The following is a 17,170-nucleotide window of genomic DNA, read 5'->3' as shown; positions in this document are numbered from 1 at the left end:
ATATATAATACAAGTGCTATAAAAACCATGCTTTCCTACAATACGGGGAAATTATCACTATAGGTGAAGTGAATATTGCATATTTTAAAAGTATATACAGAGTTATCTTAATTCTTATAAATAAAGAGGGAAAGAAATGCTGTAAGGCAATAGACCAGTGTGCAAATAGTGGTTAACACGGTGGGCCAATAGATATTCTCTATTTTCTTCTTTATATTGGGTTGGCCAAAAAGTTCCTTTGGCTTTTAAGTAAAAATAAAAGACACATTTTTCATTTTCACCAAGAACTTTATTGAACAACGTATTCACTCTTTTGTTCCAATACCTTCTGCCATTTTCCAGGCAACTTCATAATTCCATCTTCCCAAAACTTTTTATCTTTTTGAGCAAAGAACTGTTCCAGGTGTCTTCCAGGGAACTGAAATTTTTTCCATTAAGGGAATTTTTTAAAGACAGAAATAAATGGAAATCTGAAGGTGCAATGTCTGGTGATTACAGTGGATGAGTCAGAACTTCCCAGCCAAGCTGTAACAGTTTTTGCCTGGCCATCAAAGAAACATGCGGTCTTGCGTTATCCTGATGGAAGATTATGCATTTTCTGTTGACTAATTCTGTACACTTTTCGTCCAGTGCTGCTTTTAGTTGGTCTAATTGGGAGCAGTACTTGGAATTAATCGTTTGGTTTTCCAGAAGGAGCTCATAATAGAGGACTCCCTTCCAGTCCCACCATATACACAGCATCACCTTCTTCGGATGAAGACCGGCCTTTGGTGTGGTTGGTGGTGGTTCATTTCGCTTGCCCCACGATCTCTTCTGTTCCACATTATTGTACAGTATCCACTTTTCATCGCCCGTGAAAATTTGTTTCAAAACGGAATGTTTTCATTATGTTTAAGTAGAGAATTGCATGCGGAAATACGGTCAAGAAGGTTTTTTTCACTTAACTTATGTGGAACCCAAGCATCAATGAGATGAACATAACCAAGCTGGTGCAAATGATTTTCAGTGCTTGATTTGGATATTTTGAGTATGTCGGCTATCTCCTGCATGGTATAATGTTGATTGTTCTCAATTAATGTCTCTATTTGATCACTTCCACTTCAACTGGTTGGTCTACCTGACATTGTGGAGCATTGTCCAGTGACAAATCTCCAGCACAAAACTTTGGAAACCAGTTTTGACATGTTCAATCAGTCATAGCACCTCCTCTGTACACTGCACAAATCTTTTTTTGAGTTTCGGTGGTGGTTTTTTTTTGTTTTTTGTTTTTGGCATTAGAAACCTTTTTTTGAGTGAGACCAGGCAAACATGGAATGAAAATACTACAGGGTGAAGGAAGGCTGAGGAAACCAATATAATTTCTTTTTCCTCTGTGGAAGAATGAGCAGCCCAAGTGATGAACTGAAGCCACTCCAAGATTTCTATTTATACTTAAGGCAATGTAAAAAGCAAGGTTTTAACCAAAAAGCCTGTATCTGGCATTAAAAAAAAATTACGTCTTTTGGATGGATCGGTTGCGTTTTTACCTTTCTTGAAATAAAGCATAATATGCTGAAAACATTTCTTTTTTCTTCCATTTTCAATACTAAAATGGCTACACAAAAATTCACCACTTTTGATAAGTTTTTTTTTTAAATGCACGCTGATATGAGCACGCTGATATGACAGCTGTCACAATACAATCTAACAAAATTGTTTCGAATGAAGTTAAAGACAACTAAGCACTACTAGAGCCACCTTAGGAAAAAAAGCGAATGAACTTGTGGGCCAACCCAATACTTTTCCCCTCACATTTCTACAAAGGCTGTGATTTACTTTTGTAACTGGAAAAAAAATTTTTTTAAGGCAAATCCTAAGCCGTATCATAGGGTCTGCAATGACAAGTATAACATATTTTGGGGTGGAAGGTGGGGCATTAGAAATCCTACCCACTGAAGGGGGAATTATGAAGGGAAAATTTGAATCCTTCAATGGGAGAACTTTAATATGCTTTAAAGAGAAAAGCTGTTCTCTTAACTATGAACTCTACTATTTATCAAGAGTTTTACACACTATTTTCAATCAAAATTTGTCTCTATATGATCTAAGATGATTATGTAGAAAAATGCAACTGTTTGAATTTAATCAACTGCCTTTTCTTTGGGGTCCTAGGGTTATACCTATGAAATGACTTTCTCTTCTGAACATCTTCCTTTTAAACTGGTAGTTTTGCCTGAAGATACACTCTTAATCTTATTTGCCACTTACCTTAGGTTTTTCAGTGTTTTAAAAACCCTAGGACATTGCATGGAAAATTTAACTCCTGAAGGGGACACCTGGCACCTGCCGGGAGCATTTTCCATTTCCTGCCAGGCACAAAGGAGAGAAGTTATTGTGGGCTACTGTAACACTCTTCACTGGTTGATTTACAAGTGTCTCCTGACATGTCCTCAGGCAGCCAAGAGCCTTCAGTTCTTGGGACTACATTTAAATTACAGAAGAAGATGGAGAGCAGGTGATTTTCAGCGGGAGGACCCTTCTCATTTTCTCTGTCCTGTGTAAATAGGTAAAGCCAAGGCTCAAGTTAGTTGGTTAGTCTAATTCATGTATTTATACAGGTCCTTGAGAAAGCCTACTATAGAATCTATGAAGTAGGACCTTAGGTGTCGAATTCTCTTTTGAGCTTGATGTTATTTTCCTATAGAAATCCTCTAGACATATAAATATACACACACAAATACACTCTCACTCTCCAATGCTAAGATACCCTTCTTAATTTTTATAAAGTTATAGGCCTTATTAGCTTGGATTTCACTACAAATATCCAATCATCTTGCTTATGAGTTTCAGCCATTTTATGCCAATTTTATCTCAGGTGTGTGGTTGAAATTCACAAACAAAGATTTTCTCTGTAGTTCAGAAAAATGCTCAAAATGTTATAGAAATATATTCCCCCCTTTTAGCATTTCAATGTAGATATTGTCATTTGTTAATATTTGTTAGTATTTATTAGTTACTATTTTTGTAAAAGTATATATTATTTTATAATATTCTTTAATCCCTGCTCCACTGCTCTCTTTAAAGTTACACACACACACACACACACACACACACACACTCTTTATACTTAACTAGGAGACAAACAAATCATGGATACAATGGCTGAACGTTAAACAGGAGTTCGAAGAAGTGAAAGTTAAGCCCGAGCTGGAAGAATCAAAGAAAACTTCAAGAGGAGGAGGAAGTTAAGCAGTAAATGGAAGAGGTTTGGGGTCAGACCTGACTTGACTGTTTACTGCCATAACTGTGTGATATTTGGTAAATGATTCAACTTTTTGAGTCTTAGTTCCGTTTTCTGTAAAAAAAAAAAAAAAAAAAAAAAATGAAAGGAGTAATAATAATTTACGATCAAAGAGAAGCTATCTGTGAAGAGTCCTGCCCATTTTAATTATTTGTGTCCTCCCTCTTCCCTTTCATGTCTTCATAATTGATTTTCCATAAATGATTCTTTTAACCATTGGATCAAAATAAAAAGATAAATGAAAACATTTCTCCTTTGTGAGGAAACAAATTCGATATATAGCTCAAGTCTAAGAATAATGAAAATGTAGTGACTCAGTTAATCAGTCTGAGAATTCAAGAAGAAAAATCCAGGCTGACATTTGGTTTTTGTTTTCTTTTTTTGTTGTTGTTAGTGCAGAATTTCCAGGTCTTGGTTACTGGATAGTCCTAATTGTTTTGGAGAATTGAGTTTAGTGGTATTTGTTCAGTCACACCCTAATGCAATCTTCAAGTGATCTTAGAAAGTGTAAGAAGGAAACAGAAATAAAAGAAGCTGCCCTAGAATCTAGAATTTTAGAACTGAAGGGACCCTGATTGATCATCTTGTTCAGTCCTCTAATTTCTACTGAGAAGTAAATAAATGCCAGAGAGATCATGACTTGACCAAGGACACAAATTCAGTTGGTCACTGTGTTAGAACTGGAACACAGGTCTTTGAATTCTCAAACCATTGGTCTTAAGGCAGTACCGCATAAGGTATTTCACTCCAAGGTGGAATAAATTATTGCAGTGTTATAAATAAATAATCAACCATATCACTGTTATATGATTACTCTAAACATTTGGACCTTTATTCTTTAAATAACTCAACAAATTTATATAAAGTTTATATTTTGTTAGAGGATACAATACTATAGAATCTTAAAAATCAGTCTTTTTAACTGCCATAAATGGAGGCTTCCTGTTCACCTGATTTTCCAAATTCTGTTAGTGGTGCCAATATTCTACTACCTATCCTCAAAACTCCTGAGTTGTTGATTGCCTCCAACTCCTACTCTCATATTTAATTAGGTATCCGAAGACTGTTAATTTGACATCTGAAATATATTTTCTCTCATTCTTTTTCTTTTCCACTGTTTCAACCTATTGCTGCTCTGCCTCCCAACCTGTATCTCTACCTTCAACTTATGTTCGTTTCAATTTACTTTACACATAATTCCCAGAAATAATTTTAAATACCAGTATTGGCTCTCTGTTTCCAACCAAACAATATTTAGTACTTAAACCTAGCATTTAAGATGCTCTTTGACCTGATCTGAGCTGTTAAATTGAAAATAAAATGATTAACTATCACTACTGCAGCCTAATTTGAGTTGACATCTTACCTGAAGCTTGGAGGTTGAGGAGGAGACCTCTGGGAAGCAGTGAAGAAAGTTACAGAGTGAATATCTAAGTGAAGTCCCGTGGTTTGAAGATCTTAGGTTATATTCAAGGACCTGAAAGTGGAGAAGAGAGAGGTAGGGTGGTACCAGCAGTTGAGGCTGGAGAGGTGGGGACCCTGTCTTGAAAGTCCCTGTGGGCAACCTTTCCAGTTGAAGACCTAGGCTTGGTGAGGTTCAGGAAAGTGTCCCGGGCCTGTTGAGTTGTGCAACTGGGACGTGAGTGCAGGTCTGTCTGACTGGCCCGTCCTCTTCTCCTGTGCCAGCAGCCTCCTTCACTCAGTCTGTCCTGCCTTACAGGGCCCATGTTTTCATCCCTCTGTGGTTTGGGAGGCGCACACATTTCCTTTGCGTATCCTAGTGCTTAGGAGATATTCCTGAATTACAGAACATGCCAGTCTTTCTTATCCATCCTCCCTCTACTGTGTCCTTGAAACCAAACCAGTTTAAATTCAGTATAAGATGACTTATGTTTGCTAACCTGATAGCGATGACTTTTTAGTGTGAAGTGCAGTTCTTGGCATCATTCTCACGCGTTTAAGAATTACCCACTCTGCGTCACTACATACATATGTGGTATCGGGAAAGCTCAGTGCAGAGTGTGACGGTCTCATCTCTGGTGTATCAAGGAGTAAGGCAAATGGAGTTTTTGTGGAATTCAGAATGACTTTTAAATTTGGTCCTGTATGCATAAATGTGTTTATTCATAGCAGCTGACAAATTCTCTTCTTCCGTCTTACCATCCTCCTCACAGCAACTGCAAGAAAATGATTGAATTATTTAAAATACTTGCTACATACTTAAGAAAAAGTCAGGGAGGAGCTAAATAAAGAAATCATTTTTAACCTACAAATTTAGAGTGTGGGATTATTTCTACTACCTGGTAAGACTGTAGTAAAAAATTCAACCAATTGGATGTTTGCTTTCCTGAGAATAAAAGGACTAATTTGACTTACGTTTTTTTCCCACTGAATTGACCACTGTTTATTAGATCATCACTGCAGTAACATTATGAGTTTTATAATAATTTCAGGAAAAGGAAAATAGCCCCTAGTATCTCAGTTTACAAAACTAAGCTATCTTCTGAGAAATGAGAAATTCTTAGAAAGCAAAGCTCAAAAAGTATGTGTCAGTCAAAGAATTAAAAATTCATGTCAGGTTCATCTTAGGAACTCACATTATAATATATGCAGCACTTTGCAAACTTGAGCAGATTTGCTTTTCGCTAAGAAGGAACAAAACCAAAAAAGATACACCCTCATGTGCAAAAGACCTTAACTGAGGTGCATGTGGTATTGCTCGGACCAATAAGAATTTACTGTATGTTCCAGGGACAGAGATACTGTCAGGGTTTTAGATTTCATTAATGAAAACATAAAACAATCTTGCTATAAGATTTTTGAGGCTGACTTCATCTCCCACCACACAAACTCTTAGCTATATGTTGTTAATTTTAAGCTATGCACTAAAACACATCACAGCTTTACAATCAGTGTTTTAAATGGATGGCTGACATACAGCCTTTAACAGTGTTTAGCACTTTGCAGCAATACATTAACGCTAACTTTAGAAATGATAGCATAGTGAAATTTTACAGGCAATTAAGTTGATGAGTCACTGTCAGCTTCCTAAATTATTCTCTTAGATGATCAAGAGAAGCAGATATAGGAAGTGAGGGGCAAACTCTAGATCCTGTAAAATCTTAAGTGTCATTATGAGTTTGAAGTTTTAGGGAATAAAAAGTACCTTGTCTAAACAGCCTGAAAAGAAATCAGATGATTTCCTTTTAAATTTAGAAATGGTAATAGTGATCAGTCTTTTAGTTTGTCACCATGTACATACATTGATTTATGAAAAATGTCTTATAGTGTCCATTGACTTGTGTGGCAGTAGTTACTAGAGAGCCTTATGAACTTTTACTTTAAAAGAAAAAAAGCAAAGTTGTATATATTTAATCTTTATTCAAACTAATTGTAGTTTATAACTAGCAAGGAAATAAATAGTTTGACTAGTGAAAATTTACATATTTTCCTTTAATAAGATGGTGTGGTGTTTCAGAATTAATATTAATCCATTATACATGAAGGTGGAAAAATATTGGGGGGGAATCCAAGGAATAGTATGTCTATTAAGTTGGGGTATCTATATTAAAAGTATATCAGGAAATTGTTGTATATAACTTTATCTCTTTTTTTTTTTTTAAAGAAGATGTTGGGGGTAGGAGTTTATTAATTAATTTATTTATTTTTTCTGTGTTGGGTCTTCGTTTCTGTGCAAGGGCTTCCTCTAGTTGTGGCAAGCAGGGGCCACTCTTCATTGCGGTGCACGGGCCTCTCTTGTTGCGGAGCACAGGCTCCAGACGCGCAGGCTCAGTACTTGTGGCTCACGGGCCTAGTCGCTCCACGGTTTGTGGGATCCTCCCAGACCAGGGCTCGAACCCGTGTCCCCTGCATTAGCAGGCAGATTCTCAACCACTGCGCCACCAGGGAAGCCCTTATGTCAATTATTGAATGATCAGAAGTATCTTACAGACTTCTAGGAGGTTGCAGTAGAATTAAAATAAAATCCTAGTATGTCAAATTCAGAACATTTGGGGATAGAGTAAATTTAAAAATATAAAATATTTATACACATCTAGCTTTTCCATATATCCCATGGATTGTGGAAAATTTCCAAATGCCTTAAGTTCTCATGGTCATTACTTTCTTTGAATCAATTTGGCTTTGGCATTTTCTGCCAATCCTATGCCTGCTGACCATACTCCTTTAGTAATGGAGACATGGAATTCCTCTTTTTTCATTTTTTTTTTTTTTTTTGGGCGGTACGCGGGCCTCTCACTGTTGTGGCCTCTCCTGTTGCGGAGCACAGGCTCCGGACACGCAGGCCCAGCGGCCATGGCTCACGGGCCCAGCCGCTCTGCGGCATGTGGGATCTTCCCGGACCGGGGCACAAACCCATGTCCCCTGCCTCGGCAGGCGGACTCTCAACCACTGCGCCACCAGGGAAGCCCCCTCTTTTTTCTTTAAAGTGTGTGTGTGTGTGTGTGTGTGTGTGTGTGTGTGTTTGCATGTGAGCATGCAGCAGAAGAGTTTACAGAGCAGCAATACAATCAACATAACCTGGAATATGAGTGCTATAGACTGAATGCTTGTGTTCCCTCCCCCCCACCATATTCCTATGTTGAAACCCTACCCCCTAATGTGATGGTATTAGAGGTAGGCCTTTGGGAGGTAATTAAGGTCAGATACCGTCTTGACGGTAGAGCCCTCATGAATGAGATTAGTGCCCTTCTAAGAGTCATAAGAGAGCTTGCTTCCTCTCTGCTTTCTGCCATGTTGAGGATGTTAGAAAACAGCCACCTTCAACCCAGAAGAGAGCCTTCACCAGAACCTGTCCATGCTGGCATCCTGAGCCTGGAAGTCCAGACTCAGAGCTCTGAGAAATAAATTCCTGTTGTTTACAAGCCACCCAGTCTGTGGTACTTTGTTATAGTAGCCCAAACTGACTAAGACAGTTAGATATCTATGTTTTGAAATTACAGATTATTCATGTCCTCAAGTTGGGAGATTCTGATTCATTAAGTCTGGATGGCACTGCAGAATCTGTACTTAAGAAGATAACTAAGATGGGAACAACTGCTCTGGGATGCCTAGTCTTCCTTTTCAGTTATCAAGTTCAGTGATGCAAAATAAATGAAACACAAGGATCTCTCCATATAGACCTAGGGACCTACCCTCAGTGTAGTTATTTCAGTCTTTTATCATTAAATTTCCCTCATCATTGGCCTCCTTGTTCATAAGCAACCATGCTGGTTTGCCCAGGACTGTCCAGGTTGTGATCCTACATCCTGAAAAACTCCTCAGTCCTGGAATAACCAGAGCCATTTGTCACCAGATAAGGTCTTTAAACATATAACTGAATATTGTTGGTTTCTGTGACCATTCATCAGTATTTATTTATGAGTTGTCTATTTTGTGGTTAAAACTATGGAAAGCTGAAAGTGCTGCTTTCATAGGTTACTTGGTGATATTCTGGACATACACAGTACTGTCCTAGGACACAGAGATAGGGAGAGGACGGTACCCCCCAGATCTGCATGGATCTTAGCTTAGATCACTCAACTAAGGCAGGTTGAAGGAGACAGTATACCTTTTGGCACCTCAAAGAGGTTCTTTGTTAGATCTGCCTTCTCTCTTGGTGTTCCTAAGCCTGCCAAATCCTCAATAGGAGGTTTTAAGAAAATAATAATGTAATTCCCTACAATGATAGCCTGGTTTTGGATCTTATGAGTTTGATATGGAAGCAGACTAAATGGAAATATGGTATGCAATTGGAAATGTGGGTTGGAAGTTAGGTGACCGTAAAGTCCAGAAAGCTAGATTCCATAATGAATTAAATTGATACTATACATTGATCTAATGTTTTGGACTCTATAACTAAAATTTTGGATTCCAGTTTCTATTTCTAGACCCTAGCAATAGTAATAGTTGAGAATGAATGGCTTCTGAGGTTGGGAAAAATAAAAGAGGACTCAATCTTGGGGAATGGAATGCTGAGTCATCAAAAAAGTCTGAAAAGGTGCGTTGAAAGGGAGGAGCAGAATTTAGCATCACAAAAGCCTGCAGGGAATAGAGCACCAACAAACAGCGTTTAAAGGGTCTGAGTGGAACAAGTGATTGAGACCAGAGGAAAAAAGGTTCAGTGATCTGATTCATAAAAATGAATGAATTGACCACTACATTTGTTTAGAAGAAAGTCACTGGTTTTTTCAGAGTGTAAAAACCCAAATATAAGACAACCATCTTAATTCACGTCTCTAAATTTAGAGGAAATATGCATTTTTGTGAAGAAAGGAAATATCTGTTGAACTTAAAGACTTTTATTAAAGTTTACTAACTGACATTTATGGGAAGATTTAAAGTGCTTGCTTTTGGTCTCTCCCAGTGGTACCAGATGTATAAGGTTTGGGGGAATGTGGAAATGATAGATCCTTTTCGGTCTCCTTAATAAGTCTTCAATGTCCTGTCTGTCAGTTTTTTTTTTTTTTTCTTGCGTGTCCAGCATTCTTGCCATCTACCCCATTTTCCTGGGGATTGAGAGAATATTGGATTTCAGTATCTGAGACCTGGCAGTGGTTCCTGTGTCTGCGTTGTGTGTCCTAAGTGAATTTCACCTCCACAAACTGAGTTTCCTCATCTTCAAAATGAGAATGTTGGATTATAACTAATTATACACCATCTAACTTCTAACATGAATTTTATCTTCCATTTTTAATTCTCTGTTTCTATTACATGTTAAATGATAAAGGCCAAGCTAAAGGTAATCTTCAATGCCAGTTCTCAGCCCTAAATATACCTAAAAACAGGTATAATTATTCTGAATGACATTCATTTTGAGAGCTCTACATCTTTTATCTAATGTACAGAAAGATGACTATAGTTAACAACACAGTGTTGTATACTTGAAAGTTTCCAAGCGATTGGATCTTAAAAGTCCTCACCACAAGGAATAAAAAAGGCAACTATGTGAGGTGGTGGATATGTTAACTAACCTTATGGAGGTAATCATTTCACAATATGTATGTGTATTAAATCATTGTGTTGTATTTATTAAACTTACACAGTGTTACATGTCAATTATATATCAATAAGCTGGAAAAAATTAAACAGTAAAAACAAGTAAAAAGTTGAGTTCAAGAAGAAAATAAATTGAATGATTCTTCTGAAGATAAGCAGTTCATTTAAGGAAATACTGTCATTTAATATTTACAGAAAGAGTTCCCAAACAGAGCACATTCTAAACCAGGACAGACGTAGGATGGAGGGGGAGATCTTACTTTGGGCCACTTATTAAATGATGCCCTTGGAGCTAAGGTGGATGAGAAGAACAACAGTCTACACATTTTACTTAAAAGATCAAATCACTACCAAAATGCTAGGTAATTACCAGCATGTACAGTATAATAGAGCTCATAAGGTAGAAATGAAGATAATGAAACTATATGTCTTTTACTTTATATCATTTTGTTGCTAATAAAATAGTTTCTGTTCTTTCACAATAAAAAATTCAATACCCAGTTTAAAAACCTGACTCAGTAAGTATAGGACTAAAATAATCCAGAGTAAAATCAAATAGTTTTGTCTCACTTATGTGTGCCTCAAATGATGAAAATCTTAGCCCTCATGCCAAATTTTTAGTGAAATCTAACCCCAGTTAATGGTTTCCCTTTTCTTTTACAGGCCTGGAGCGAATTGCTCGGGATTCATCTTACGAACAGGAAGGAAAGGTCCAATTTGTAATTGATGCTGTGTATTCCATGGCTTATGCCCTGCACAATATGCACAAAGATCTCTGCCCTGGATACATTGGCCTTTGCCCACGAATGAGTACCATTGATGGGAAAGAACTACTCGGTTATATTCGGGCTGTGAATTTTAATGGTAAGTCACAACTTTTTTTTTTTAATCTAAATACTTTAGAAGTGACAGGGTGTGTTTTTTCTCCCTATATTTAGAGTATACTCAAGCAGAGTGGAAAGCACAGGATTAGAAGCAGTTCTGCTTTTAATCAGAAGTGTGAGTTTTTCCACCTGCTTTTAAATCTCAAACATATTTTTTTTGGTGCTACCATTAATCTGCTGCTGAAAGAAGCAGAAGTTAAAATAAGCCTCTATCAATCAAAATATCGCTATTTCAGAAGTAACTTAGGAGACTCATTTGGAACCACTGACAACAGATTAGATTTCTTTGAAAATGTTTTGTTAACGCCGTTATTAAAAAAGGAATTGTAGACATTTTGTTTTGAAACCTATTTTAAGCATTTTAAACAGTAAGATGACTCGAGGAGAGTGGATGATTTGGAGTTGCTGTATATTTACATTCTAAGGGTGCTGTGTTAAGTTTCTGCATCTTCTTTTTCATTGTATTTCTTTCAATGATTGGGTCAATTTGAAGCAGTGAGCTGCATCGTGTGAGGTAGAACTACATACAATCAAATGTAGATGAGATTTGCCTACTGCAGAAGCAGAAATGCTGCTTATGTGAGTGTCACAAGAAATTGGTACAGAATACGCTGGATTCATAGTGTTCGGCTGAGAATAGCCAAATTGCTTGTCTCAAGTGATGGAACTATTGAATTCTGCTGTTCTTTCATGAAAGTTGTAATGGTTGCTGCCCATGACTTTGACCATTATTTTCAAATGAAATGATAGAATGCTCCAAGCTGTCTAATTCTTTCTGTTTGGCTGTAATCCACACAATGGACATGCCTCCGAGCAGGACACACGGCGCTGCACTGTCCATCATAATACACTCCAGTGACCTAAGCTGCCAGCCTTTCTCAGAAAAGCACAAGGTCATCTTCAATTTAGAATTCAAGTGGAAACTTCCTTCTTTTCTTTGTTCAGGCAACGTGAGACACAATTTGGTTTACATTCAACACAAAGTATCCTCTTTTTCACCAGAATTTTGGTGAAACATTACATAACATAATTCCTTTTGTTAAGAATATAAATAGTAAGGGGAATTTGAAAATAATTTTCTTACAATTATTAAATGGAGTGAAAGAGGAGTGTTACAATACAAGTGTTACAATACAATACGTTATTTACCCTAACGTGAGGTTGGGGAGCACTTTATTTATCCAAATTGCTAAGAAGTGGGAAGAGGAATGCAAATGAATATATTTTTTCATTAATTGAAGCTATCTCCAGAAGACAGGGAAGTCTTTTAAAGAAACACTGGATTAAAGTATTCTAAAGTTGAATTATCAATTTCTCTCTTAACCATAGACCTAACCCTTCCTTGATGACTTTAATAATTATACTATACTGTAATATAATGATGCTGTTAAAGACTGCTGAAAAAGTCATAATGTCTAACGATTATTAAGACAATTTGCCTCTAGAGTCCAATGATTTTTGAGTTCTTCTGTCTACTTTTTATAGTTTTTTTCCCCTTCCACATTATCAGACGACTGTTGCTGTGATTGTTTTTTGGACTGATCCCTTCCATAATTTGCTTCTTTCAATCTACTGCGGACACAGAAACACACATAAAATTTCATTAACTTAGTCAAGAGATATTTATTGAGCACATAGAATGTGGTAAGCATTATGATAGGTACTAAAGATATATTACTGTTAAAAAAGAGTCAAAACAGACATGTTTCTTGGGGAACTTTGATATCAATCAAATAAGCACACAAAGGTTTAATTATATAATCTGCAATGAGTATTGAAAGAAGAGGTGTGTTGGACTAAAAGTTTATAATAGGGAAATATGTCCCTATTCTAGGGAGTTAGAGACAGCTGGAATCTGGAGATGAGGGTCAGAGACAAGGGTAAAGCACTAGACAGGACCAGATAGACCATGAGATGTCTTACAGGTCATTCTTAAGATTTGTTCTTCATCTTGAAAGCAGTAGGAACCCACTGAAGCATAATAGGACTGTGTCTGATACAAGAGTAAGTGTACTCCGGATGAGGATCATGGAAAATACATGAATTTTAGTGTATGAACTTAAAAGAGAATCTCTCTGAACTCCTTGGAGATTTATTTTGCAAATAGCTTGAAATTTTTCTGTGTCCCAATAGCTGGTAATAATAGTACGGTTATAATAATAGAGTAAGGGACCTGAGTGTAAGCAGATTATCATGGTATATATAATTTGATTTTCAGTAATTTTCAGGATGTTTATCAATTTTTTGATTTCATTATTGGCTTACTGTTAGTCTTCATTTATTATTAATACCTTGCCTGTTTCTGATTTAAAAAAGGCACATAGGGCTCTTCAAGTAGAAGTACACCATCAAAACCATTGAAGGGGGAAGAAACAAATTTAGTAACCAGAATGAAGGACTACGTTAAGTTCTGAACTTCCTAAGCAGCTAAAATATAAGGGGACATTCAATGGAATGTATGTTTCATTACATGAGAGAAGCAAACTTACCTATTTCTGAGGAGAGAATGAATTTTCTTACAGCCTAATAAGCAATGTTATTTAACAAAATTTTACTTGGGAAGCTGGAGGGAAACAAAGGCCTGCCTTTTAAGATTACTTTTATTGCCACCATTTGAACAAAATGCTATTTCTATAAATTTTTTAAATGCAAAGATTTATCAAAAGAAAAACATAAAATAAAGAAGAAGAGTTCAGATTTTTCAGGTACTTAAGCAACAGTGTCAATTCCTTACTCTGGTGTATCCTATAGGCAATAAAATATTAATACTGTACATCTTGTATAGAATCAAAGATTTTTCTGTTGCTATGAGAACCTTATGCATCATAAAGAAAAAGTGTTGGACAGAATTCCAGAGACGTCTCCTTACTTTCTCTATAGTTGAGCAGGGCAGGGTAGGCACAGCGGCATACTAATCAGGGTTGTTTGACTGTAGGTAACAGAAACCAACTTAAGCTTGCTTTAAGCTAAAAGGAACGATTTATGAGGGTGTGTCAAGAAACCCCACGGCAGACTATAGAAAGGTCTAAGAAAAGAAGTGGTTATAAGTACTAAAACCTCTCAGAAATCCAAATATCCCTCTGTCTGCTTTGTTTGGTTCTCTTTATATTGGTCTTCTCTGTGTCTAGGTCCACAGGGTAGGTAGCAGGAGACCATCTACATTTCTAGAATTTAGTTGCTGTTTGTTCAGGACATGTGCTAAGATTAACATATATGTATTTTAGGTCCCAGTTCTAACTTCTTGGAAACTTGAATCTCATTAGCTAAACTTAGGTTGGATGTCAGACCTGTTCCAAATTATCAGTGACAGGGATCAAGTAAGTACAAACTTAGTTGTCATGAGGCACTCCCAGTGGGTGCAAGTGACATGGGTGAAAGGGACATTTAAGAAGCTTCTATCATTGACTTCAGGGGAAAGTTTAAACAAAGTGAGCAGAGAGGGGAAAACCTGAGAAAGGGGTGATGCCGTGGTCTCTGAATCCCTTTGCTTCTCTAGGTGGGTGAATTTTTGTTAGGCTAGAGGACACAATTAAAATCATATAGAATTTGTGGGAATCTGAGAGAGGAATCAATTTTGGAATTATTTAATGCAAACCTTCATGCTGTGATTGAATTCCCTGAATGAAGCAGCTTCCCTAAACTTACAGTGAGGTAGTGGTCTAACCATTTCAATGCTCAATATTCTAAGAAACATACCTAAACACTTGCCTGATTACAGAGGCTGATATAGAGATGGAATTTAGCAGCACTTTCTTTTCTTTAGAAACCTTATTGATTTTAGGGACTTAACTGCACATTTTCCAAATATCCAATTTTGAGAGTCTCTGAACACTGCAGACGGTTTTAAAGCAAATTTCTTCACGTAAAGTACCTTTAAGCTATCTAAAAGAAATAAATACTGCTTAATATTAGGAAATGCATTACAAATGCACTAATAAGTCAAATAAGACAATGAAAAATAAAAGATTCTGTAAAAGCATTTGATTAAAATATAACCCTCATTTCTGTTACAAGTACAAAAACAAACTAGAAATGGAATAAATGTTTAACGTGATAAGCACATCTCTCTCAGCCTATAACTGGTTATATATTTATAGTTATTCCTATTACAGAGATGGATTCGTCCTATTAACACTATTACTAATATTCTATAAATTTTAACCAATGTGATAAAACAACAAACAAAAATAAGAGATTACTACTAAAAAGGAAAGAGTATTATGATTATTTTCAAATGATTTGATCTCAAGACAATAAATTGAAAACTAGAAGTACTTACTTTAAGATGATCAAATATAAAATTAATATTAAAACATTAAGAACTTTCCTACATACAATGTTAGGTATCATTGACAATTATGGGAAATGAGACTCTTTTCTTTGCAAAAATATATAGAAAATATCTTGGAATAAATTGAGCCAAAAAATATTAAAGACATATGAAGACAACTTTATTGAGAGACATCCCTTGTTTGTAGACAGAAAAACTAATTAGAGGAAACATGTTAACCTTTTCTGAATTAATCTGCATTCAGGCTTAGTATGGTTCCAACCAAAATGACAAAGGAGTATTTTCTGGAATTTGAAATAATATTTAAAATTTTAATTGCGAGAATAAATGAGTAAAAATAACTAAAATGATTTTGAAGAAAAAATATTCCTACCAAACAGTTAACATTTAAGCATAACGTTAATCTATAATAATCAATCCAGCATGGAACTATTACCAGAACAGACATATGGTAAATAGAACCAGATAGAAATAGCCAGAAATATCAATATATAATAATAAATAAATCAGTTTGTACATGTATTTTTATATACATACATGTGAACTTATGATGTGATAAAGATGAGTTAGAACTCAGTGGGAAAGGTATTTTATTCATTGATTATCAATTTACAGTAAAATCAAGTGATCATGATTTCTCCCTATAAGAGAGTATAATCCATTTGGAATTTATTTTAGAGTTAGGTGAAAAGGGGAAGCAAAAAAAAAAAGGAAATATAGAAGATGGTTCATCTTTTAGATGGAAGGATTATACTAAAATATTCTAAACACTGAAGTCTCTTCCAGCTCTATATTCACTGAAGATTATTTTAAAGATAAAGGTATATTTTTAAAACATAGATACCTATCAGTGTTCTTACTGTTGTTGTTTTTTTAGTTGTTTGTTTTATGAATCATTCCTTTAGCCCACATACATTTTATTGAGAATCTTACAAAGTATCTAATAATTTTTGATGCTAGGCATCAAAAATACAAAGATTAATAAAATGTGGTTCTATGAGTTTTCAAATGTCATAGCTTAACAGAGGAGAGACACAAACATGTTACCAACAATAATTCAATTTGATAAGTGATATGATAGAGGGATGGCATGGCATGTACAAACTCAACATAAGGCTGAGATTAGGAAACTACATAAGGGGGGCTCAAAGAATACAACACAGAGAACAGGTGACATCTGATTTAAATGACAAATAGAAAGTGACATTTCTTTAAGTGGACAAGATGGGAAAAACTATTCATGGCAGACAAAACAGTTTAATAGTAGATGGAAAACAGGCAAGAGCATGCGTTCTGAGAAAGTGAGCATCCACAGTGTAAGAATTCAAAGGAGTGACGTCGGAGCAGCCTGGAGATGAGACCAGCAACATGAACTAGGGCCTGGTTAGAAATCCCTACCAAACTCTGATGTTTGACTGTGACACAGGGAACTGAAGTTTTCTGAGCAGGACAGTGAAGTGCTAGGATTTGTGTTTTAGGAAAATAACTATGGCAGCAATTTGCAGACAGGAGGGAGAGATTGAAGACAGGGATGACAAGTTAAGAGACGGTTCCAATCATCTCCAGAAGAGAAGAGTGCTTGAAATGGGAAAATGAAAGTACAAATGGAATGTAAAGAAGTGAAAGAGGGAGGAAGGGAACAAAGAATCATTTCAGTGCTGGCTCTGTTCTAGACACTGTGCTTTGATTAGAAGCCAGAAGGTTTTGAGAAATATCTTT

At 36.1% G+C, this 17,170-nt stretch overlaps 1 protein-coding gene across 2 annotated transcripts in view; it reads left to right on the top strand.

Annotated features, from left to right (window-relative positions):
- Nucleotides 1–17,170, top strand: part of GRM8 (glutamate metabotropic receptor 8) — a 764,868-nt gene that overhangs the window by 459,864 nt on the left and 287,834 nt on the right. For both annotated transcript variants that reach the window (XM_060107898.1, XM_060107899.1), the window contains exon 6: nt 10,940–11,140. In XM_060107898.1, the coding sequence (XP_059963881.1) occupies nt 10,940–11,140 (201 nt within the window). The remainder of the gene's footprint in view (nt 1–10,939; nt 11,141–17,170) is intronic.

The sequence above is a fragment of the Mesoplodon densirostris genome, chromosome 9 (genome assembly GCF_025265405.1).
Source record: "Mesoplodon densirostris isolate mMesDen1 chromosome 9, mMesDen1 primary haplotype, whole genome shotgun sequence".
Taxonomy (NCBI): domain Eukaryota; kingdom Metazoa; phylum Chordata; class Mammalia; order Artiodactyla; family Ziphiidae; genus Mesoplodon; species Mesoplodon densirostris.
This window is presented reverse-complemented; position numbering and strand designations above follow the sequence as displayed.